Source organism: Alexandromys fortis, unplaced genomic scaffold (genome assembly GCF_014885135.2).
Source record: "Alexandromys fortis isolate MF-2015 unplaced genomic scaffold, M_Fortis_MF-2015_v1.1 scaffold_168, whole genome shotgun sequence".
In the NCBI taxonomy this organism is placed as follows: Eukaryota; Metazoa; Chordata; class Mammalia; order Rodentia; family Cricetidae; genus Alexandromys; species Alexandromys fortis.
The window spans coordinates 3,055,373-3,080,307 of NW_026068058.1; the positions used below are offsets into that span (position 1 = coordinate 3,055,373).

The 24,935-nt window shown below is 45.1% G+C and overlaps 1 protein-coding gene across 5 annotated transcripts in view; it reads right to left on the minus strand.

The window, feature by feature from the left end:
* Positions 1-24,935, minus strand: part of Ets1 (ETS proto-oncogene 1, transcription factor) — a 122,789-nt gene that overhangs the window by 61,666 nt on the left and 36,188 nt on the right. The window contains exon 1 of one of the 5 annotated variants that reach the window (XM_050120035.1): positions 1,988-2,306. The exons of the other annotated variants lie outside the window; for them this stretch is intronic. Coding sequence (XP_049975992.1) covers positions 1,988-2,069 — 82 coding nt within the window. The 5' untranslated portion in view covers positions 2,070-2,306. Of the gene's footprint in view, positions 1-1,987; positions 2,307-24,935 lie in introns of those variants that run through there. 5 annotated transcript variants of the gene reach the window in all.

Consider the following 24,935-nt stretch of genomic DNA (forward strand, 5'->3'; position numbering starts at 1 on the left):
TATTTATCTATTTTTTTTTTTTTGAAAATGGATTTTACTGTATTGCTCCAGTTGATTTTAAATGCACCATGTAGGTCAGGTTCACTTCCAACTTGCATTCCTTGAACACTTTTTCTGATGAGAAAAAGCCAGTGTAAAGACACTGTGTATGACTGCAACATTAGGCCTGCCCAGCTCTATTTTACTGGTGGGACAGCTCAATAAAATTACTTGCCCCACAACTTATTTTTATCAATAACTGAAGTAATAGCATCAAATGCTTTAAAATCTCAAATGTTTAATATTGAATTACCAAAAAAAAAAAAAAAAACATGCTTCAGCTGTTTGCTATGATCTGAAACACGTGCTGCAAGGGGCTCTCACTCGCGACAGGTATGTGAACTAACGTAATATACGTGATGTTTCCCAGATGCCCAAATCTGTCTCTTCCCCATAAACACACACTGCACATATAAACAAGCCATCCTTAAGGAAAGGGCCTATTAGTTGAGTTTATATCTTCGCTGGGAACCATCCTTTCACTTCTGCTATATATGGTTTCAATCAATTGTAACACAGAGAACTTCTGGCTCCCTTGAACACTCAAAAACAACCTTGAGAGCATCCTTTCTACCTGTAGCCCTAAGTGCCTGAGAAGTCTCCACTGGCCCAGGAAAGGCCACAGCACGGTTCTGACTGTCATCACACTGTGACAAGACACAAGCCCAGCTTTTATACAGAGTCAGCTCTGTGATGAATGTCAGGAGAATCGGGAAAGGGGGGGGGGGGACGAGGGATGGGACCCAAATGTCCTTATTAACATTTTGAAGCATGTCAGAATGTCAAAAGCTCATTTTGGCTTGTTTGTTTGAAAGTTTAAAGAAAGGGTTAAAATACAGAGTTCACTCCTGCAGAGAAAATGGTTAGGGAACAGCAACTAAACTTACTGATGATTGGACCCAATAGAGGTTTGCTTTGTGACAGCTGATTAGTTCCCAAAATGCATCCCCTTCTCCTTGTATCCTTCTATATCCTTTCACCCCCAAAGTCGCTCTTCTCTGAGGCCAGCTGCAGGCTCCCTATCCTAAGAGGAGGCACAACTCCCTCTCAAACTGCGCTAGTTTCGGAGATCCTGAAGAGTTGACTCCATCTGTTGAGCACTAAAATTTCCTTCTAAGACAGAATTCGGTGTCTTTACTATCCCTCTCTTCTTTAAATCCTTTAAGCCTTCTAAATGAAACCATGAACCAACAACACTAAGTCACATCTGGTGTTGGGATGCTTTCCTGCTTCTAGGACCTTTGGTACCAGACGACAAAACACGGCAGAGAAAGCCAGCAAAGTTAGTAACCTACATGAATCCCCAAATTAAACAGATTCATTTCAGTTCTCCTCCCAGTACCTCCTCAACCTAGCAAAGAGGACCCTAAGGGACCTGTGACAGAGGCGCTCAGGACTCAAGAGTGCTGGAAATGTGCTTGAAGGCCAGGCAGTTCGCCAGACACCCTTTCAGCACTCCGCAGAGCCCTCCCATTAAGCTCCATTCTGGGGAGACACGAAGTTAGGGGGTGACTTGAGAGGCAGTGTCAGGCCCCCTTTCTAACATGAAGGTTCTCGCTTATGTGGGAAAATTGAAACACCAGAATTAGGACGCTGGAAATTCTATAAGTTTCTTCCCATTAGTCACAAAAAAAAAAAAAAAAAAAAAAAAAAAAAAAAAAAAAAAAAAAAAAAAAAAAACGAGTGTGCAAGTGTATTTTCCCAGTGGAGGAGACAGAAACGCTTAACATGGCGCCATGAGCCCNAAAAAAAAAAAAAAAAAAAAAAAAAAAAAAAAAAAGCAGCTGTGAAAATAAATACCGCCCCCCCCCAAAAAAAAACAAGGGTCTCGGGCCACCAACAGTCAGTCGTCCTGGCCTCTGCATCCTTGGCTCCTGAGGGAGCAGCGCAACCCAGAGAAGTGGAGGGGACCCAGAGCTGGGGTGGGGGCCTTGATGTCGCCACTCACCCGGGGAGGGGAAAAGCTCCAGATCCACTTTTTCTGTCTTGATGATGGTGAGAGTCGGCTTGAGATCGACGGCCGCCTTCATGGTGCCGGGAGTTGAGGGGGCCGGCGGGATGAGAGCAAGTTTGTTGTAAATGTTGTTTTGCTTTTTAATGGGGATTTTGAACCCGGGGGGAAGGGGACAGGGCGAAGCCGACTTTCTTCCCTAAAATCTCAAATTCCCGCTGACAGACTGCCCCGCGGGAAGGTGCCCACCCAGCCCGTCAGCACGAAGTTGGCACTTGGCTGAGCAGAGAGCGCGCTCGGGTCCCAGCCTCGCCCGCGCCTCGCTCGCCCGCCTGCCCGCTCGCCCGCCCGCCCGCCCGCCCGCTCGTTCGCTCCTCCGTCCCCGGCGCTCGCTCTGCTGGCCGGCGCTGGAGCTGTGCAGCTCGCCTCCGCTTTAGGGCGTTCCTCCCGGAGCCCAGGCCCAGGGTCCCAGTGTCTGCCCTGCCCACTCCGCGGGGCGGCGGGGGCGGGGCGGCGGGGGCGGGGTCTAGCTCCAGCAGCCAATTACCGCCGGCCTCCCAAAAGCGAAAGGAAGGGCGGGCGCGCCGGACCCGGACCCCACAACGCAGCGCAGCCCCGGCTACTCCGGACTCAGGGCAAGGGCCTCAGGCCACCTCTGGTGAGAAAGGCGGGCACGGGTAGCTGGCGTGCAGGGGCTGCTGCCACGGTCTCGGGAAAGTCCGTCTGATTCTGCACGCATTCTTGAGGGCTTGGTCACTGCTGCGGCCCGCTCCGGTAGCAGCATAGTTTTCCAAGTGCGTGTACATCATTCATTCACAAAGCTTGACACACAGGACGTGAGGCTTGCTTGGGTACGCACCGAGGGGCGCGTGCGGGGGATTCCACAGCGGGTGTTCTGGGAGGCCTCCAGCCGAGACATGACTCAGAATCCCACCCTTGGGATGGTTAAGTGACAAGGGTAGCCAGCATTGGTGAACGGAAAACCTCAACCAGCTTCCCTTAGCTCAGAACCAAGCCTATTGGAGACCCCCAGAACTCAAGCCCCAAAGCTCCTGGATTAAACGGGGAGTCCAGAACCCATAACTAGTTCTTCCGCTCTATTAGAAAAAAGTTCCAATATCCTTTTCTACATCACCACATCCACCAGCACTCTGGTGTGAATCTGTGGGGCTTCATCGCTAGCCCAGAGAATCACGGTGCACGTCGTTGTCATATTTGGGAACTCCCGAGGCTCCAGATAAAAAGACGAGCCAGGATAATCCATAGGTGGCCACCGATCATCAGCTAACATACATACATTAACAAATTACCCAGGACATGGTAGCGCATGTGTAGCCGGAGCAAGGCACTGACATCTACCTTTGATTAAAAGACAGCATAAATCTTCCTGCGCAGCCTCAGGGAAGGCTACTCTTGGTACTGTTTCCTGATTTCTAAGCATGTGATGAACTAACTCCCACTCCATGTCTGCAACTGTTAACTTCTGCTCTAGGAAATTCCATCATACCTGCAATCTTTCATCTAAGCATGTTTTGGGGGGCTTGTTGTTGTTGTTGTTTGTTTTACCCCCTTTGGGCTTTAGCAGTGTACAGGATTCCCAAAGCAAATCAGGGTGAAGAAACAGTAATAGAGTGTCAGTCTTTGGGTCCTGGTCCAACCTCCGGGCTCCACCCTTCTTTGGTCACCAGAGAAAAATATGAGTATGTGATAATCCTCTTTTTTTTTTTTTTGAAAGAACAAAGACCGTTGCAGTCCAGCTGTGTTTCTGCAAGGTATGAGAAAACAATGCTGGCCTCCAGATGACAAGAACAGACACTTCGGATCCTGGGAAAAGCTTAGGGAACCAGCTGATGAATGGATTGTACATCCACATGCCAAACAAGCAGCAAGGGACAGAATCTTGAGCTGGTCCTGACTTACTATGACATCTGGAGAACTGAACAAGCGAACAGATTCTTGGGGGAATTTCATTCTGTTGTTTTGGTCTTAGGAAAATGCTGGAGAGTTCTACTCTATTTGCAAAAGCAGCTTGCTCAGAATCACTCCTTTTCTCTCTCTCCCACGGGTCACACCTCTCTTCCTCTACTAAACTAGTGTCTAGTTACACTACTGCTTACATGCTTGCATGTAAGACACTTAAGCCACCAACAAGATAGGGCTGTAGACATTTTCTGCCCTGGCAACAGGGAAGGAATGTATTCCTTGTAAACCTTGCACAGTGCTCATCCATTTGTAGATCTTCCTGTTCCCCTCCCTGTCCCAAAGTGCAGGAGCTCAAATGTGCTAATGTCCAGACCAGAAAGTGGGTTAGGATGATACTGATGGCAAATGTTCCCAATGTGAAGAGCCCTGGATCTGGCTGAAATGCCCTGTAGGATGAAAAGCACCGAGAGAGAACCAGTTAAGACAGTTTTACATGTTTGGGACATTAATAATCCAACCAGAACAGAGGACAGTAGCTCACTTAATTAATGTTTGACAAATGGAATTGGTATTCTCTTTATAACACAAGTAGATTTTTTTCCCCAAACTACATTTTACATACATCATATATCTTCTTTATACCTGAGCACACTGTTTCAAGACTGATGGTTTTTAAAGCACCTGGCAGGGACAGGGTGGGGGGAAATAACGGGGGGGGGGGGTAAGTAATGTCTCTTTTGAGTTTGCTTCCTACTGGGGAGAGAACCGATTTGTATCTTTAAAAACCCTCAGAGTCTAGCAAATTACATCTGACCAAAGGTTGGGACTCTGGAGAATAGAGATATTGAGTCCAAAAAGGCATGAATGGCATCTAGACAGGGATGCGATCACCACAAGAAGCATCAAGCAAAAAATAATAATCTCCCTTCATTCTTCCCTCAATCCTGCCCCAGACTCAGTAAGTATATAAAAATGCATTTAATTTCAAAGACTTCTGGAAGCTCCTGCCTTCCTCTGCAGAAGTGTGCTAGAATTCTCTGCCTTCTGAACCTTTAAAAATAGGCCTCTCTGAAGGGAGCACGAAAACATTCGACCACTAACAACTGATCCCAAGCGAGTTCATGACTCACAGAGGCTGACTTACTGGTAGAAATGCAAGGTTTTTTTTTTTGTTTTTTTTGTTTTTTTTTTTTTTTTAAACAAGCTCTCAAGATCTCAGTTAGCAACCTGTCTAAGCTGTACTTGTGGTCTCCTTTCAGGCTGAGAAAAGCCAACAGGCCCTGTCATACCCCGAAAAACACGTCAGAAACTTAACTCTCTACCAAGCGGTTTCTATTTGGTGCAAAGTATGGAGGAGGGGGGGTGGAGTAAAGAAAAAAACTGCCCCAGGCTTCAATATCTACCATTTAAGCAGCAATAAAATGGAAAGTTGGAGATAAGCAGGAAATTAAAATAACTATCAATTAAAGTGTAATCCCAAAAGGCCTCAGGGTCAGTTTAGGAACTAAGCCAGGGACTCAGAAGGTGGTGTGGCTGAGAGCAGGCTGGCTCTGTGACCTCACCAAGGCCACTTAACCTTTCTGGTGTCACAACCTCCTCTCTGCTTCAGGGAATACAACCACCCCTGGATCGTTCTAGCATGGAATACACTCATTAGCTATTGTTCGAGTAATACAATAAACAATGGACCATATGAGAGCCGCAGTTGTTTGGCAGAAAGGGAGGAGGGTGGGGAGGACTGAAGGCCCATTCGGCCCAGAAAACTCTGTAATAAACAGAGATACTGAGCAGCAAGGGTTCAGAAGTGAGATTCAGATTTTTAACTTAACCAACTTGCTCTTACTAAGTTACTAAGGTAAACCACTTAGTCCTGAAACTCACTCAGGCTCCCATGTTTGAAGCGGGGGAAAATAATAGCACCCACCTTTCAAGATTATCTCTTTGCTTTAAATAATACCACATGTGCACAAAACTTCAGCAGAATGTCTAAGGTAGGAAAGTGTTCAGTTAACTTCAGAAGATTATCGTTGTCTTTGGGACCCAGAGTAAGGGAGACTAGCACTTTAAATCTGTCTCCCCAGACAACTCTGTGGAGTGGAGTAGATCCTAAGTTAACTGAGAGCTCAGATAACTATCATGACAAATTTTAAAATCCAGGCCCCTTCCATGATCCTTGAACAGAGAACTACCTGGCCTTGCTTAAGAATTTCCAGCACTGACTGAGGAAGAAAAAAACATGGATTTGGATTTGTTCTGAAAGTGAGGCGGAAAGGTACTGTTCTAGATCATACTGGAGGCAAAACCTTGCCCTTGCTCACCACATGGTGAGCGATGGAAGCCTGTTAGTGACTTCCAAGTACAGCCCTCCTAGCCAGCCACCTAGCCTAGGAGGATATAAATGAGCTTACTCTTGTCAAACAAAAGCCCAACCCCACGTGCGTCTGAACAGGTAGGTGACCAAGCACTGTTCCCAGAAATCCAGCAGGAATCTGTGCTGTTTTCGGCAAGTACATTGCAGACTAAGCACCCTCGTTCCCTGTGGGAGATAGCTTGGTATGGGCTAGGAGGAGAAAGGGGGTCTGGCTTGGCTCTATTGCTGTCTGCAGTCTCTTAGGCTATAATTATGAGCCATTCAACTGCATCTGCAGCCCCAACAATGTGGAATGGATTGGCCTAATCCACAGACCAAGCGACATTTTAAAATCCATCAGTTTAGACATCACGTATTCTTCTCAGAGCAAATCAGACTTGGCACAGACAGCAAAAGGAGAGGCACTGCCAATCAAAACTGCAGAGCTTGGGGACCTTCTTCACACCCAGGGTCAGTGTGCGTCTCCTTAATCTCACTGAATGTCTTTCTCAGGAGCGCTGCTGCTTTCTAAACCAGGAGAATGTAGACTGTGACTGCCCTATGAGCCTACGGGGATCTTATAATTTGGATCCCAATTTAAGTTGTTCTAAATTAGATTAGTGAGGAGATGGGGGATGAGGGCATTGGCATAGATGGCAAGAGAACTGGGTTCTCGAATAACATCGCAGAAGCCCCTAGCAACAGGCTTTTACCCCATGGCAACAAGATTCTATCCTACCCCAAGGGTTTCAGGTGGTTTTGTCTTAGCAGAAGGTTACAACCTTCCCCTGATCTTGTCCGGTTTTTCTTTTAGATTATAAAGACAGTGCCAAACTTCAAGACCGGTTTTTCTGTATGCATGGCTTGAACTTTACATTCAAATAATTTCACTGTGAAATCTTTTTCCTTCCCTTAACTCACTTTCATTTTTAAATTCAAAGTCGGTCCACCCAAAAGACTTTACATGTACCACTCTGGAGACGAAGGAGCAGAGATGAAGTGATGGATGTATTTATCCATTCTGCATTTGGAGTTGGGAGTCAAACAAAGGAGATTAGGAGAAAACAGCCCTGCCAGGGGAGACTGTAAAGGAATAGAAGGGAGCTCCTCTGGAAACAACAGAGGGCATGATGGAAGTCAAAAGCACAGTGGCTGTCTGTCCTCGTTTTTCTGTGTCTTGAGTCTCCAAGAATCTACGATGAAATTAGGACCTGATAATGAACCCAGGACTTTCACAAAGCCACCTTTACCATCTCACATGACCAACAGCCATGAAACTGGGAGAGGGAGCTCTGAGACAGAGCCTCATGCTGGAAGAGCCACGGTAGAGTCAGGGGGGAATTCGGGTGGCAGGATCCTGGGGGGGGGGTCATGAACAATGGCGGGGCAGGTCATGTGCAAATGTATGGGTATTTCTCAGGGTTTCTTTCCTCACAAGAACACCTGCCATAAGAAAGGATTTCCTTTTAGAAGCTTTATCTCCTCCCTAGGAGACATTGATTTTGTGTTCAGCAGACTGAATGCCTGCTTGATAAGTGTTGAAACAAGCATGTCTATCCCCTCAGTTTCTGTTATACCCTGTGTCATGGAGATGAATGTAGTTGGAACTCAATAAATAACCATATTTCATTAATAAACAGGTAACTTCTTAAAGTCTCAAATATTGATCTGTACAGAGAAAATAAAACTCATTTAACTTGTTTTGGTTTGCCCACAAGTGAGACAAGGTTGCCCAAAGTTTGCATTAAAGAACTAAACAACTCTCTCCTAACCAAAAAGATACTTCTGGCATTTTATTCTAATTTATTTTGCATGTTCTGCTTATCCTTGCATCCATACAGCTACTTAAAATGTTGGCAAGATCACTATACTCATTTGATTTTTCGTCCGTGTCCTCACACATGTAGTTGTTTGTGGAAAGTAGCCTTTGGCTCACCACATGGCAAGCTAAGGATCTCACTGTCGGTGTGAGCATTTATACAGCACACTGCTCATTTCTCAGGCTCTGCTCAGGAGCCCTTTCTCAGACTGAATCTTCTAGTTCACTGACCACCAGTTGCTGTGTGTGTGTGTGTGTAATTTATAAGAAAAGGAAAATACATGCAATGAACTCAAGTTTGTGTGCCTTTAGGAACAGTGCATTTTCGAATGAATCCATTTGCTATTAGGTATTCAGCGATAAAGAATGAAGGGGTGGGGAGTACAGATAGGATGAGCGTGGTGGAGATGGTTGAACAGGATGGGAAGGGGAAAGACATGGCAGCCACTGAACTGCAGGTGCCTGCCAAGCACAAGGGGACAGGGAAAGGTGGCTAACCTCTCTTGTGGTGATAGAATCACACTCGCTGCATCATTTGTATCTGTGTGTGGGGTAATCAAGATATAGTAGCAGAAAACCTGGCTGATCCCAAGCCACAAGAACCAAGAAATCCATGGGCTGTGACTGGGATTGTGAAGAAACGCATGGTAGTTTTCATCTCTTTTTCCACTGCCGAAAAACAAGGAAAACTCACACAAGTCACGCTGGGAAACACAGTCTGAGTACTTCCCTTCAGTCACCCACAGACATTTTGCTGACATGAAGCACCCTTCCTTGAGACCCATTATGGTTTTGTAATGAATTAATAAGGATTCCAGCTTTATCAGTCAACACTAACAGCAACTAATAACAGAGGATCAAGAACACATAGCACTTGAATTCTCAAATTCTTCAAATCTAGATGCTGAGTGTGTGTTTGTGTGTATGTATGTGTGTATGTATGTATAAGTGTAACTAGAATCTAAGTTTCATGAATACACAGGGCATAAACCTGGAAAAACAATTTTAGGGTGTCTAGAAATATACTCACATTTGTGACCCCCCACAAGCCGCCACCACAAGTACCACCAAATATGGCACCCCTATATGGCTGACAGATGAAAGTCCGCCTCAAGAAGGATACGTCTGCTTCACTGGGATTACAGTTCACACCCAATGCTACTTTAAGAAGGCTCAAAGAGAGATGCAAAGTCAGTTAATCTGCAAGGAACCGGCTGTGCCTCCTCCACACCATGCCTCAGCCTCAAGGTGGAATAAGGTGGCCACAAGCACTGGCGGTGACGCAAGGCTCCGCTGGACTAGGGATTGGCTCCCATGCGCTGGCGCTCCTTCCTTGGAGACAGTGAGGTGAGAGTAGGGAAGCCCACATGGAGGACGTGCAAGGATGCCCTGGAATCCTTCGGGCCTGTGAACCACACATGGTCAAGAGCTTCTGACTTGAAATGATAACTCAGGGGAGGAGAGTTGGGGAATAAAAAAGAAACCGTCTAGAAGTCCCTTCTTCTAGACGCTTTCTGCCTGTGATCTGAAACACGTGTTCTCCCAGACTGGGAAATGGGCCTGAAAGACTTCTTCACAAAAGGACCTAGGGTGGGACGCACCCGGAGGGACCCATTGGAAGAGGGAGGAAAACAGCTGGGTGAGGAGCTGGCAGCTGTCTGGGAGGAAAGAACAAAAGGCAAGCAGCTCTCAAGTGGCAGGTTCCCAGGAGAGACCCCTTTCCAGGAATTAAAAATTCTAAATAACGTTGAGAATTTTTTAAAAAATATCAAAAAGACTGTAGACTTTTTTTTTTCTGGGAGTTCCACAATTCTGAGAGAGACCAATGGCTGGCAACAGCTATTCCACCTCCAGAAAGGACCAAGTGCTCACGTAGATGCTGATATTTTAGAGTTAATGGTGCTTCCTACCTTGGAGAACTTTTTTAATTGAGTTGAGCTGAGCTGTAAAGGTGAGGAGGCTATTCCAGATGATGCTCGTGTTCCCAAACACTAAGATCGCTTCTTGTAGCTTTTTGCCAAGCACCCTCTTAGGCTTTGTCCTCCTTAAGCAGAACAAACCACTCAACTCTAAAACACCTAGACGGTGTTTAGAGAAGCAGAGTGGCAAAGCTCATACCCCAGCTCTGGTCTCTACTTTTCTACTTCTTTGCCGCCTAGGGGTTGAGTTTATATTGGGTGACAGAGAGGGAGTATTCAATGACTCTTAGCTGCTGTTACCACCTTTAGAAATCAGACTAGATCCTACAGTGGTAGTATACGCCTGCAACTCAGACGTTCAAAGGATAAAGGATAGAGGGTGGGGAGGTTCAAAGCCACCTTTGCTGTAATAGTTAATGTTAATTGTCCACATGGCAGAGTCTAGAATCGCCTGGGAGATGGCCCTCTGGTGTGCCTTTGAGAAATTATCTTTATTTCACTAATTGGGGTGGGAGGATCCATCCACCGTGGGTGGTAGGTGGTGCCATTCCCTACCTGGGTCCCTGGACCACAAAGGTGGAGAAGAGAAGCTGAGCTCCTCACTCCTCACTCCCTGCTCCCTGAACAGGGGATGCCATGTGAACAGCCGATCCACTTTCCCACTGCCTTCACCTGCCCATCATGACAAACTATGCCTTGAACTGTGAGAAAGAACCAAACCCTTGGCTCCCTTAAGTTGCCTGTATCACACAAACAGGAAAAGAAACTAAGACACTTGGTTACATAGCGAGTTTGGGCTCCATGAGACCCTGGCTCACCCCACCCTGCTCTTATTCACACCAGATATGTGACTTTTGATTTAGTGAGCGCAAAACTTTTCAAGAATGTTAATCCAAACCACTGAAGGCCGTTTCCTTCACAAACAGATTCGTAGACGCTGGCGCCCCTCTTGGTGTGTGCCATTAACATCAGATGCCGGGATAAAGATAGTGCTGAGCAAGCAAATCACACGAATCCTTGATACCATTCCCTTGTAGATGACAGGAGATCGATTCCCATTGTGGACATGTGAGGCACTGCTGAGGAAGTTCTAGACACACGTTCATAGCTGAATACCAATTAACAGCAATGATGAGTTCGTACCCTCAGGGCTCCTCCCCAAACTGGGTCCTCTTCTCTTGGGTGGAAGGCTTGCTGCAATGATTTTGTACAACTTGAAGAGCATCGTATTTTCTTAAAGGAGCTGGCTTCACCCTTTTTTCAACTTCCCATTTCTTGCAGGAATTCATCAACACTGATCTCTCACCCATGTCAGTGACAGAATTATGGATGTATACAGCAGCAACCCTAAAAGCCCGGGTTTGCCATCTGGATGTGAGATGACCTTTTCCTTGCTGGGAATGGCTACCTGTGTGAGCTCGTTACCCCGAAGGCTCCTAGGAAATTCTATGATGGTCTACTCTTGGGCTGCCATTCTGAACCATCACTGCTCCAGGAACTCCCTCTAGCCGCACAGCTTTTCTATTCAGGGGGCTTCAGCTACAGAATTTGCATTTTGGCACTGCCGTTTGCCTGGCGCCTTGCCAACAAGGCTGGCAGTATGGGACGCGCGTCATCGCCTCGCTTGCCTACTCCATCTTGGCAAGACCAATGCCATATTGTTGGGAAAGTGGAGTTAATTGGTATTTCTGGGGGTGTTTGGTTAACTCACCCCACCTTAGCTCCAAGTTGGTTAAGAAAAAAAAAAAAAGTTTGTCCTTTCCAAAAGCCACAGTAAATAAATGACGGAGAAGTACTCCAAAAGGCACATGGCAGGTCCTCCTCGGGCTTGCCTTTTCTCTCCTCTTTTCCTTTCCAGTGACTTTGGGGAGGTTTGGGCACTGATCCTGCACACACAATACACTTCTTGTTCTTCTTTTCTCTGCAGAGCAGCCGTGAATAGCTCTGTCTAAAATTATAAGTAGGGGCAGCCCCGGGCTGCAAGAGATCAGAGCTCTCATGCTGGGCTTCAACAAAGACCCTGCTCTTTCCCAACAATTAGCCCCGCAAAAAAGGACATCTATCTCCCTCTATTAAACCCACCACGTGCCTTCAAGTCTGCCCATTGTAAGGCTAATTAAATAACACGCCTCTCTCCCCATGCAGGTCTCCTGATTAGTTTCTCTCAGCCAGAAACTTCTGCAAAGAGCCTGGAGATAGACAATCCAATCTTCTGCTTCTCAGAAGCCCCACCCCCGCATCACCAATTAGCCATAGCCCTTCAGAAGAAACCCTTATCAATACGGTGGAATTCATTCGCGGTCCCACTTCCCCCACAGCTCATACTCTAGCCATTCCCAGCTTGACAGTGTAGACCTAACTGACATTCTTTTGAAGACCACTTATTCAGGAAGGAAAAAGTTTCTAGTACTTTGTGGTCTTTGGGGAGCATCTACCCATATCCCAGCCACTGGAATGAAACATTGGTGAAAGGCTTAGACAGGGCCAAAGGGAGATGTACTCAAGGAGTCTTGGGCTGCTGTCCCATTGTACTGGAGGCCCAGGCCCTATGTAAAAGGCAAGCACAGCCTTCCACGAAAGACATTACATACAAAGGAAAGGTGGGATACAAGCAAATGTTCCCACTAGCTCTTGGTAAACATCATGCAAAAATAATGAGGCGCTGCCTATGGCCAGGCAGGCAGAGGCCCGCCCGTCATCCTGTCTTCCCCTCGGTGTCATTTCTCCCTCTTTCCCGAAGAAGGCTCTTGCTGTCTAGCTAGCAACCCCGGACTTTTGGAAATCTAGGATTATACACTTTTATGCATTTTTTTTTTTACAAGCCCTCATTTCCACTATGCTGACAAGACTGATCAGCAAATGTTCCCTCCCAGACAAGGTTTTCAGGGTCTTCCCTGCTGAAATCAGTCATTTCCTCCTCTGGGATCTCAGGACAAGCAACCTTCAAATGTGTCCATGCAGGCTGCTGATGGAGCAATTGCTACATTACTGAAGATAATCTGAGCCCCTGTCCCTCATAACTGGTGGAACCACATTGAATTAAAATTTTAATTTCCAGCTTAAAACACAATGGCTTGGACATAGCAAATACCTGATAATGGTTGGAAAAATATATAAATGAATAAATAAATAAGGAATGAATGAATGAACGAATGAAACTATTTTGTGTTGAATATGGTGGCTGCTATGCCTGGCTCTCCTGTCTCCATTCTCCATTCCCCTCCACTTCTCTCCACATGGCCGGGTTCAGTCTGGTCATGTCCACTCTGGACTCTCCCAGATGTCCCTGCCTCTGCCTCTGCTCTCCCTTTTATCTGTAATAAACTTTATCCTCCACCATACTTAGGGGCAGCGTGTGTGTGTGTGTGTGTGTGTGTGTGTGTGTGTGTGTGTGTGTTCCCGCCCACACACACACACCCCATATACAACTTCTCAAATAAAAACAGGAAGGAGAGCTGGGCGGTGGTGGCGCACGCCTGTAATCCCAGCACTCGGGAGGCAGAGGCAGAGGCAGGCAGATCTCTGTGAGTTCGAGGCCAGCCTGGTCTACAAAGGAAGTTCCAGGGCAGGCTCCAAAGCTACAGAGAAACCCTGTCTCGAAAAAGGAAGGAGACAAGGCTAAGCATTCCCAGTCCTACTGAATGGTTCTATCCCTGGGTTTTTCTTGCCAGCTCCTGGGCTTAAAGCTTCTTTCTTGCTTTTTTTTTTTTTTTTTTTTTTTTTTTGAACTTAAGAAAAAAAATCGTTCCTTCTAACTGCTTTTAAGAAAAGTCATCCCAGGTGCCATCCCAACACCACCACACGTTGGAGGCTGAGGTAAGGAGGGCTGCCCAGAGGTTAATGACAGGGTCAGTGAGACGCTGAGGGTACTTGTTGACAAGCCACATGACCTGAGCTTGCTTCCCAGATCCCACACAGGGAAAGGACAGAACCAACTTCCGCAGGTTGTCCTCTGGTCTCCACCCGCTCACTATGGCACATGTGCACCCCCACCCCCACCCCCATCACACACACACACACACACACACACACACACACACACACACACACATACTAAATAGGGAGAGTGGGGGGCAGCCTGAACTATGGAGAGAGACAGCTCAAAACAGAAGAAAAAGAAGGAGGAGGAGGAGAAGAGGAGGGGAGGAGAAAAGGAAGAGAGGACGGAAGAGAAGGAGGAAGAGAGGAGAGGAGGAGGACTCCTCGTTCATCTTCTTAGATGTTACACACAAGTGAGCAGATGAAGCAACCCTAAATTCAAGTCTCCCAGGAAATAGTTACGGATCTCAAACTCAAGGGGAAGTACAGTTCTCCATAAGGTGGATTTCTGATGGCCAAATCACTCACATTCAAAAGCAGCCATAATTAATTCGCAGAAGCCACTGCCTGAGGGTTCTTGAGTGGCTTCCTTTCCAGGCACGAGGCCACGCGCTATCATTTTCTTTGCTCGCTATCTATCTTCAGAGTCCGAGCTCCTAAAAAGCATGCTTACTAATATTTATGGGTATGTTCATGTAGAAAACCAGGAACACTCAGATAATAAATAATAGTAGTAAAGGAGTTTGTAACCTCTGACCTGAGAATTGTGGAAGAAGCACCACGGTTTGCTTGGCTTTCCTTTGTTCCAGCAAGCAGCCTGTGTGCTGAAGCAGAATGCCCACTTTGCAATGATGATAGCGGCCTGAAATCTTCAGATCAGCTCCCAACTGGCCATAAGCTGTTGTTTTACCCGCATCTCCCACACCCGCATCTCCCACACCAGAGCACCTTCTATCCTCAGAGGTGCCTAAAGGAAAACTAATGCAACCTTTCAGACATATTGAAAATATGACGATAAATACAGACAAAAAGGTCTGCATTTTCCTATAGATTTGTCTTCTGAAGATAGGCTTAGCGTGAATATAAAACAGCCACTGAGTATCGAGCCTGGAGAAGCCACACCTGCTGGTTTGTTAAGGGTGTATCAAATAGCCTTCCCTATACGAGTGCACTGCTGATAAAAAAGAAAACCAGAAATCATGGGTGAATGAGAATTACTGTAAATGAGTATAAATATGAATGCCATTGTATCAATCAAAACAAAATAGCATGTGGATATAATCAATGGGTTTTAATCAAAGGGCCTAGACATTCAGGAAAATATATATTGTAAGTGTGCCCTGTCAGAGTTACTGGATACAAGAATTAAGTACATCGGATAAACACAATATCATGTAAGGTGTTAGAGACTAGCATTTGTTATGTGAACTAGAAATATCTGTTTTCTAAAAATAGCTGAAGTTTTGAGAAATGTTAAAAGGCTTACCAAGACACACAAGACACCTCTTATTAGGAGGAAGAAGTGCTCCGAATTTGCTAGAAGGAGCAGTGGACTAACAGTTCTTGTCAATAAATACATTCTAGGTAGCAGGTGGTTTAAGCAATGCTTCCGGTTAAGCTAGCCATATAATTCCACAACCAGGATCCCTCACTAGGAAATACTCGTTTCATGCTGTGGTCAGAGTTTGCATCACACTAACTTTCTGGATCAAACCTCAGCACTGACTATTGAATAGGCATCTCCTTTCCTTGGACTGAAGTCAGGGTGACAGTGCTGGTCTAGCATGGAAGCTCAAAGAGCATTCCAACCCACTTGATGGCACAGCATCTCAGAGATACCCAAGAGGAGGAGAAGCGTCCCAGGCTCTCCATATGTACCATCTATCAGGACGGAGATGCTCTTTCCTATGCTTCCTAGAACTCTGATCCAAGACAGCTGCGCAAACTACTGAAGACCCATATTAGCGCAGCTGTTTCAAACTGCCCCATGTCCCATCTACCACCTTTAACTGCAGTTTTCTCCTGCCACGTCTTTTGTCTTCTGTGGATTTCTATTAGACATGTTATCACTTTCCCGCCACGAGTCAACTGCGCTATCATTTCCCCACCAATAAAAAGTAATATAGGAGGAGGAAAAAAAAGGCTTTGGGGTGGCAGATGATGAGCTGTTGAGGCCGCAGTCCCTACCCATTCTTTCTTAGGAATAAGCGGAGTTGTCCTTGGAAGGGGGAGCCAGTGGAGCTCCAAGTGACGTGTCTGCCTCAGCTTGAGTATGACTTCCCACCGGCAGAGTAGGAGAAGCAGAGGGAGGACTCAGATTCCTCCCAGGGGAAGTAGGGGGCGAGGGAAACTGACATGGGTTAAAGCTCTGCATCCTGTTTGGTACCTATTGTGCATCTCCTAAAGCTAGCGCAGGAGAGCACTGAAAACCCTCGCAGACGGAGCAGCCGGCCACAGCGCTGGTCTTACTCAAGGCTTTGTTTGCATTTTACATGTTTTGGGGAATCCAATAGTTCCTGTATTCCAACAGACATTTCAGAATAACTGAAACTGGAGTGAAAAATGCACCAACACCATATTCCGGGACATGTTCCACTGTGCTAAAGTTACGCATCCCAGTCTTGTAAAGCCACCTGCAAGAAAGAAAGGAAAACAGGAACAACACAGGAAAGGGACTTGAGGAGCAATTTCTAGTCTATTACATGTGGACAACTTCAATACAAGAGACATTTCCACTTTCCTTAGACTCAGGGTTTATCCCTCCCAAATACCCAGATTAAATATATTAATTGTGTTAATCCTCTTGTCTGTGGTTAACTTGTAGGTCCAGGATGTTTATCAGATAACTGTTGGTGACTCTCTTTAGAATTTATCAAGGACAATATGAGATTGCCTTCAATGAGATTTATTGACTGAGTCATTTGAAAAATACAAAGAAATTATACTTCAAACGTCTGCCAGCTTTGTTGACTTCAAATAAGCTGAAGGAGTTCTGAAATGAAATACTGTTTGCTTGGGTTTCCCTGTAGCACAGGAGGCGAGCAGAGCACACCAGTTTAGATATGTGGAAATGGATAACCGTGTACATAGCTAGATTTGCAGACTGTGGCTTCTTCCCAAGTCCTTCCCGCCATGTTCTTTATGCTTTTCCCTGTTGCCTGGGATTCCCCATTGCTCACTACAAGGTTATAGAGATTCAGGCTGACCTGAGCCCCAACTGAAGGTCTGATACTTAAAGTCAGTATAATTTATGACAAATTACCATGAAAAGATCGACTTACTCAGCCGTAAAATAGAATTAATAATAACTCACAGGATTCGGGGTAAAATTCAAATACGGTAATATATGTAAAATTTTAACTATGTCTGGCTCGATGTAAATAACAGATGGTAAGGGTTTTTTTTTCCCTTTCAGTATATGTAACAAACATGCCTGCACATACATCTTTCAACTCAAGCACCCTCAAAACCTAAAAATATTCATCTGTCAGAAAGAGCAGTCTTTAGAGCTACTCAATGCAAATAATAATGCATGCCCCAAATCAAGAAAAATGGCATAAATGTATTTAAAATTTCAGTGCACAAGAATAGCCCAGCAATGGGGAAACAAAGGTATAAGATAAACAGAATAAGTGTATGCTTCAAAAAGAAATCCTATCACTTACTTCACAGGACACACCACAGCCAATTGAAAATAATCAGAGGCTTAAATGAAGCAACTAAATCAATACAACTCTGCAGGGACAGTAGAAAACACTAACGACTTCACAACTTTTCACAACACACATATGAAGAGATGAATTTGGGTTATATCAAAACTAAAATTCTTTTTTGTCTCGTGTCACAAATTTCAGCATCAGGAAAGACAAAGAGTGACTGACATTACAGGAAGAAACACTTTAAAATTATGCCACCAGTGAGAGACTTACATCTAAACTATTACATACAGGACTCCTAAAAATCAATAGTCAAAAGAATAAATAATCCTGTGGAAAAGTGGGTCAAGGATTTGAATAAACAAGTTTTTACAAAAGTTATACAAGTGTCTATTAAACACATTTAAATATGCCCAGTATTAATAATCTTAAGGAAATACAAAGCAAACCCTCAAGAAGATACCACTTCACTTTCACTGTGAGGGGTGTAATCCAAAAGACAGAGAAAAGCAAGTATGGTTGAGAATACAGGGAAGGTGAACTGCTCGTGTACACCTCATGGGCAGCCAATAGAGCTAGCTAACTGTCTATCCCATAAACAGTTAAACAGAGACGACTGAGAAATTCTCTGCCAGGTCTATACCCAAGAGAAATGAAAACATGTTTATGCAAAAATTTGCACATGAATGTTCACAGTAGCATTATTTATAGTAGCCACAAAGTGGAAACTACCGAAATGTCCATCAAAGGATGGGCAAATAAAAAGTGGCATAGCCATTTAGTAGGAATGTTAATGATTGGAAAGGAATGAGATACTGATTCACCCCGGAACAGGGAAAAGCTTTGAGGACATTATGCTAAGGGAAGGAAGCCAGACACCAAGGGCCACATATTGTACACCTACATTTACGTGAGTACTCAACAACAGATTCACCAGGACAGATATCAAAGCAGTCAGCACTGGCCCGCAGTGAGAAAGATGAGGGACACTGGCTGTTGATGCCCTGGGATGTGTTTTTAAAAGTACAAAAGTGTTTTAAAGTTCAATTGTGACGTTAGTTGCACACTTCAAGAGATATACTAAGAAAACACTCTTAAAACATGCATTTTAGGGCTGGAGAGAGGGCTCAGTGGTTAAGAACACTGGCTGCTCTTCCCAAAGGACCTGGGTTCAATTCCCAGCACCCAAATGGCAGCTAACAACTGTCTGCAACTCCAGTTTCAGGGGTCCTGACACCTTTACACAGTCTTCCATACAGGCAAAACATGAATGAACATAAAATAAAAATAATAAAGAAATTATGTTTAAAAACATGTGTTTTAAAGGAATTAATTGTATAGTACATAGTGCCCAGTAAGCTTATCTCAAATGATTATTTGATAAACAAAACAACTTGATTATTTGATAAATAAAACAACTTCAGTTTTCCAGAAGCAAAGGCAAGAGAAATAAAAGGAGAAAGAATTTCTCATCATCTAGAAAAACCTTCCCAGTGGGGTCTGTGGACATCATCCTAAGACCATTTACTTAACCAAAGTTCAGTGGAAAAAAAGTCTAACATTTCCATGACCTTCTTTTCTAAACTTCCTAAGTGGCTTAGAGAGAGGCTGCCTGGGGAACTCCAAATGGAACCTAAAAATATTATCTTCTGGCTTTATAAACATAAGGAACACTAATGAAGTGAGGGGCAGCAGACCCGGGAATGGACTATCTCATTCAGGTTGGGAGGCAGGGTGTGGGGGTTGGGGAGGCTGAACACATCCCTGAAGGCAGGCAAAAGGGCCAAGAGGAGGGGGCGCAGACTTGGCCAGGGAGGTGAAAATCAACACAGGGTAGGAAGAAAAGAATAACAGTGATCTAGGATACATAAAGCAGAACCCGGGTGAGCACTATTCTAAACACCAGTAAAACAAGCCCTTCGTGAGCCAGACTGTCCAAGTTTGGAGGGGGAGACTGCTCCACAGACAATCGCCCGGGACCCCCACTTGCACTTCACTTGAAGGCTCCATTGAGAAACATATTGTGCCCGTCCTCCCTTCTGTGGCATAAACATTTCTCATCCTTCTCTCCTCCCTAGAGCTCACGAGACACTGCCCAGCAGGCTTGTGTCTGCTCGAGTTCTCTATCACGTCATGTCATAGACCCTGCGGTCTTTCAAGAGAGTCTTTATACCCTGCAGCCCCAGCACCTTAGGACAAATCCACGAACACACATGGATGGCGAAGGGCTTCTCCCAGCTCCTTCCTCTACTGTCCTGCTCAGGAGGAAGTCAACAATTTCCTTCTTAAACTTGAATCAGTTTTCTGCAACTAAGAAACCAATAGAGCCGTAACTGGCACACAGGTTTAAATAGGAAGGAGAGAGTCAGTAACTGCCAGTTTCCTGATGATGAATTTACCAAAAAATACAGTAGACTGAAGATTAGGGCCTGGAGGCAGGGGGACAAGCAACAAGACTGGCCATTAACCCGGGGACCTGTGTGTAACCTAGGTGATTATTCACAGAAAATAATAAAATAAAATAAAACACAAGGAAACACCTCTAAGTGTTAAAAACTCAGAAGATACGACTAGGTTATTTTTCCTACTATTCTTTAATTTGCAAATCATCTTCAGAAAGGCATGTTGTTTTCACAGTGACTACTTTAAACTATGTGGGTGTGAGAGCTAATAAAGCCACAGCCGGGCAGAGGACAAAGACTGCATTAGAAACAACCATCCAGCATGGACTCTCCCTACTCTGTCCTTCAAAACTTCTACATGGGTTATAGAGATGGGGAAAATATTGTCCTCCGTCTGACCACTAGCCCATGGACACTGGACACCCTACGTGGAAGGCATAAAAGGACTGAGTGACCAATAATCGAAGAGGGGCAAAATCCCGTCACAAAGCATTTTAACCAAGACCCCTACCAGGTCGTTCCAACAATCAACACAACCAGCCAGTATTTCCTTTTTACCTTGGAAGCAGGATGAAAAGAGCAGTCTGGACTCGGTGGCTTTCCTTCCTACCGATCTTTACACTTGAGTTTCCTAACACACCCCATCAAATTCCCTTTTAAAAGTTTACATCTTATGTAAAAGAATCAATCAGATAGACAACACTAAAAACTTATTTCAGCCCCTACTGAAATATCCTTTGGAAAATGGTATTCTGAAAGATATTTGAGAGGAAGCAACTCACAAACTCCTCTAATAACTAATTTCAAAATCCAATTTCTTTCTAGGTAATGTAAATCTTCCCCCCCATTTATTACCATGTTTTCCTGATGCTATTTTAAGAAGAGTTAAACCTATAACTCATAGTTAACGTTAATTGGTTTTACTTAATTCCAACTCACTGAATACCTGAGCTCAATTTCTGTAAAAAGTAGTAAAACAATTTTTAAAACTGAAAAAGTAAACAAAGGAAGAACTGTGAATATTTGGTATCTTATTCTGTTTGTGTTGCAACACAATACTGGGAGCTAGCTAAGTAGTAAAGGAAAGAGGTTTATTTAGTACACAGAGCAAAGGGCAGCCACCAGCATTCACTCCGATCTAGTAAGGTCCTCCTGGCAAAGAAGGTAACACTGGGAAAAACATTGAGGAGCAGAGAGGAGGGCCATGTGGAAGACAGGAAAAAGGGAATCCAGGGAGTTCTTTCCCTTCAGGCGTACTTTTCATGAGAGTCACAACACTCTCCTGAGAACAACACAACACCAACTAAGGATCAAATGACTTCACACCAGAGTCCTCTCCGCAGAAGGGATGGCTGGTTCCAGTCTGTGGAACTTCGGGAACATCCTCAAACCACCATAGCACCAGCTACAGTGTGGATGGTACAGGGCACAGGGAACATAACCTGCATTGTACCATGTGTTAGAATGGCCTTTCTCCTTCCCTGAGTATTTTATTAAAAAAAAAAAAACTTGGAGAAACTCCTTGGAATAAAAATAGAGAACAAAAAAAATGCTCCATCAAATTCGGAAAAAAAAAAAAAAAAAAACCTGTAAGATCAGAATGGAATCCTGAAAGAGCAGATGGGAAAGCAATTGTTTACTGAGAAAAAAAAAAAATGGAATTTCCCTCCTCCATCACCCACTCAGTATGGCTGAGAGCTGCTGGCAGCCCTGGGGAATGAGGCCAGTGTGCTGCACCCAGAGCCCAGCCCTTCTCGCTGTCTTCCCCCAGGCTCCACTCTCAGACTTCGTCAATCCTATTCTTCGCCAGGCGCTCCCTGCAGCTCCCTGCTCCAGAGCCGCAGCCCTCCATCACATTGAGTTTAAAATAAAGAGATGCTTTTCCTAAAGAATTCGCACACAAATAATCTCATTACCCAAGTGTTTGCATTTATACAGCAGACATCTTCTGCCAGGAGGGGAGGGGAATAAAAATCACTCTACGCTCACTCACAGGGAACAGCTGCAAGGAGAGAAATGGTATTTACTTCATTGTGAAATGTTCAACAATGGCTACACTGCACTTTTAAAAGCCTTTTGATAGTAAAACCCACAGAGAACGGCCCCTCCTGTGCGCTGAAAAGCAGCTTCCCCACAATTAGTCCCTTTATTCAGGTCTGAGCAGTCTGTGTAAACTTCAGCACGTGCTATGGACACTGCGGAAGGCTTCAAGGGTATAGCCTTTCAGGAACTTTGAACGCTTTCGTCTTATTCAAGGTCTCCTTCATCTGCTCACAGAGCTTTCCCGAAGTGGGGGGTGGGGAGTCGAGGGTACACAGCACAGGGGAATGGGACATTTAGGTGAAGAGGAAGGAAAGTCTCCCGACCCCAGCCGAATCCCCGACAAAGGGATACCCACTCTCTGCACACAAGCCTCGCAAATGGCCGGGTTTGTTCATGCCCTCAAATAACCAGTGTCCGGGCAAAAGAAACCCAAGAGGAGATCTAAAAATATTTGGGACAGTGGCTCGTTTTCCTGCTCTATCTCCGAGATTTTCATGGGTCTCTGATTAATAGGAAAGCTGACATGGTCTCATCTGGACAGGACAGTGACTTGAGTCAGGAAGGAGGAGGTGAGAACAAAGAGTAAGAACAGAAACTATCCCGGCAGACAAAATTTATACAGTGAGAGAGTGGATCAGAGAGCGAATTCAGCTAATTTTTCTGTCTCTCCCCCCAGTCCAGTTGTCCATTCTGTTTAATAGGAATAACATCACCTTGCCTGGAATGGGGCCTCAACACCCTGGAGGTGTAAAGAGCAGCAACTCCCTCTCACCCAGCTCTAGAAAAGGCATTCGATGGAACGTTCTAGAATAGGATTATTCAGACTCCCCTTTCACCAGAGAAGAACACAGTATCGGCATCAGCATATCTGATACTTTTCTCCAAGGAGAAATTAACAGAGAAGCAAATGTTCACAGGAAACTCATCGGGCTCTGCAACTGTGTCAAAAAACAGGAGAGTCAAAAATCATGATCCACTGGCTTTACTGTTTAGGAAATTTAAACTCAGAATTTTCTGTTAAAAAAGGATAAAATGCCTACCTGTTCCAGACTGGTTTGAAGTGAATGAAGCTTCTTTTTTGTTCTCCCTTATCTCTCACCTGGGCTTTCCAGGACAGCCTTCAGGCATATCTGATTTCGGGTGCAGCTGGCTACTTTCATTGTAAAAATCCAATACTTGGGGCTGGAGAGGTGGCTCAGCGGTTAAGAGCACTGGTGGCTCTTCCAGAGGACCCTGGTTCAATTCCCAGCACCCACATGGCAGCTCATAACTGTCTGTCACTCCTGCTGCAGGGGATCTGACATCCTCACATAGACAGGCATGTAGGCAAAGCAACAATGCACATAAAATAAAAATAAGCTAATTAATTAGAAAAAAATCTTCAGTCAAGGATCATGAGCCAGCCCTAAGTCTTCTTCTGCTAGGACTGTTCATCAAACATACTGATGAGGGCTGAATACGCTAACATTAAACCAGGAAGGCCCACGTAGCAGGGTCCGCGTAGGATAATCAGGAGGCCATCTCTCCCTAGATTGGAGAGATTGGAAAATTACCAGTTGTCTAAGTGAATTTATCACAATAGACCCTGATCAACGGTTTCAAGAGAAGTCAGAGATCAGATACGAAGGGCTAAGACTCCAGAGAACCATGTCTAGGCGGAGACAGTTGTCTGTGATTGTGTAACACTCAGCAATTCACCTGCCATTATTGCCTCTTAGGCCCTGACTCAACAGGGAGAGTGCCCCAGGCACTACTGCCACCACAATCTAATCTAGGTGGTGGGCACAATCTAAGGGCCACTAGAGAATTTTCAAGAAGCAGATTCAAGAAGTTCGCAGAGATATCCTGAGTAGCACAAAATAAAGAAGAAAGATGTGGCTGGACACTGGGCAAGGCCATGATTCTTATCTCCAAGACAATGGGATGGAAACAGCATCCAGATTTAAATCCAATCTCTGGGGATCTACAAGAGCAGTGGAAAGGGATCTGTAGGAAGGAAGTTGATACCAGTGAATTCATTGCTGCTAAGCAAGATAGAGAGGCATTTGTGCTCCCTGTCTGCTGCAGGAGGACACAATGGAACCTCTCCTCTGACTGCAGAAGATCCTAACCTCTCTGGCGTCTCAGACCATTCGGAGAAGCAGGGGAAAGCAAACTCCTTGCATGTAATATTTTTAGCAACATCATGCTTTTCTAAAAATCAGTTCTGATAAAACAAACAAACAAGAAAACCAAGACAACCCTCCCTGCCATTTCTTGACAATCAGTAGGCCTAATACCTGGCAGAATGCTGTCAGGGTTGATAATGTACTAGCAAGGCATCCAGTGGAAGGCCCAGGCAGTTAGGACCTGATTCTACACATGTTTAAAATCATGGGTGTTTCTGCTTCTGAGCCCTACTTGACAAAGTTTACCAAGGAGGGGTTCTGACTTGCAAAAAAAAATTAGCTTTGGAGGTTGGGGTTTAAATCCCACCTGAAAGGATGCATGCATAGAAGTTGTGGACATCCGTTTTATTAAAAAGTAAGAGTCTTCAAAGGCTGAGAATAAGTCTTAGTAGGATGTTCAGGAATAGGAAGAGCTGATCCCTATAAAAAGGCACAGTGAGGCAGAGAAGAGAGGACCAGCTCTCCAGACAGTGAGATAGGGCAGGGTCTGAGCTGAAAGGCAGAGGCCAAGCACAGGGTTGAGCTCTGGGGGCCAAAGGCTGCCCACACATCAGGGCAGAGGTGATCTCTCCCATAGTGCAATTAGGCCTCCTGTTTGACCCCTGACTTCTGCCCCCATGGGATATTTATGTTCTCTGGACAGACAGCAAAGGGGGCAAATGAAGGAACATAGACTCTGAAGGCCATTAGTAGAGGAAGAACTAGTAGAAGGGAAAGGAGGTAGGAGATGGGAGAAAGGAAGGGTTGGAGGAAGGCAGATGGCTGGATGGCCTTGCATTTACAGAAGTCTGAAAAATCTTGAATTGGTTTTCTCTCTGAATCCATGCCTGGTCCTTGGTCATTTCC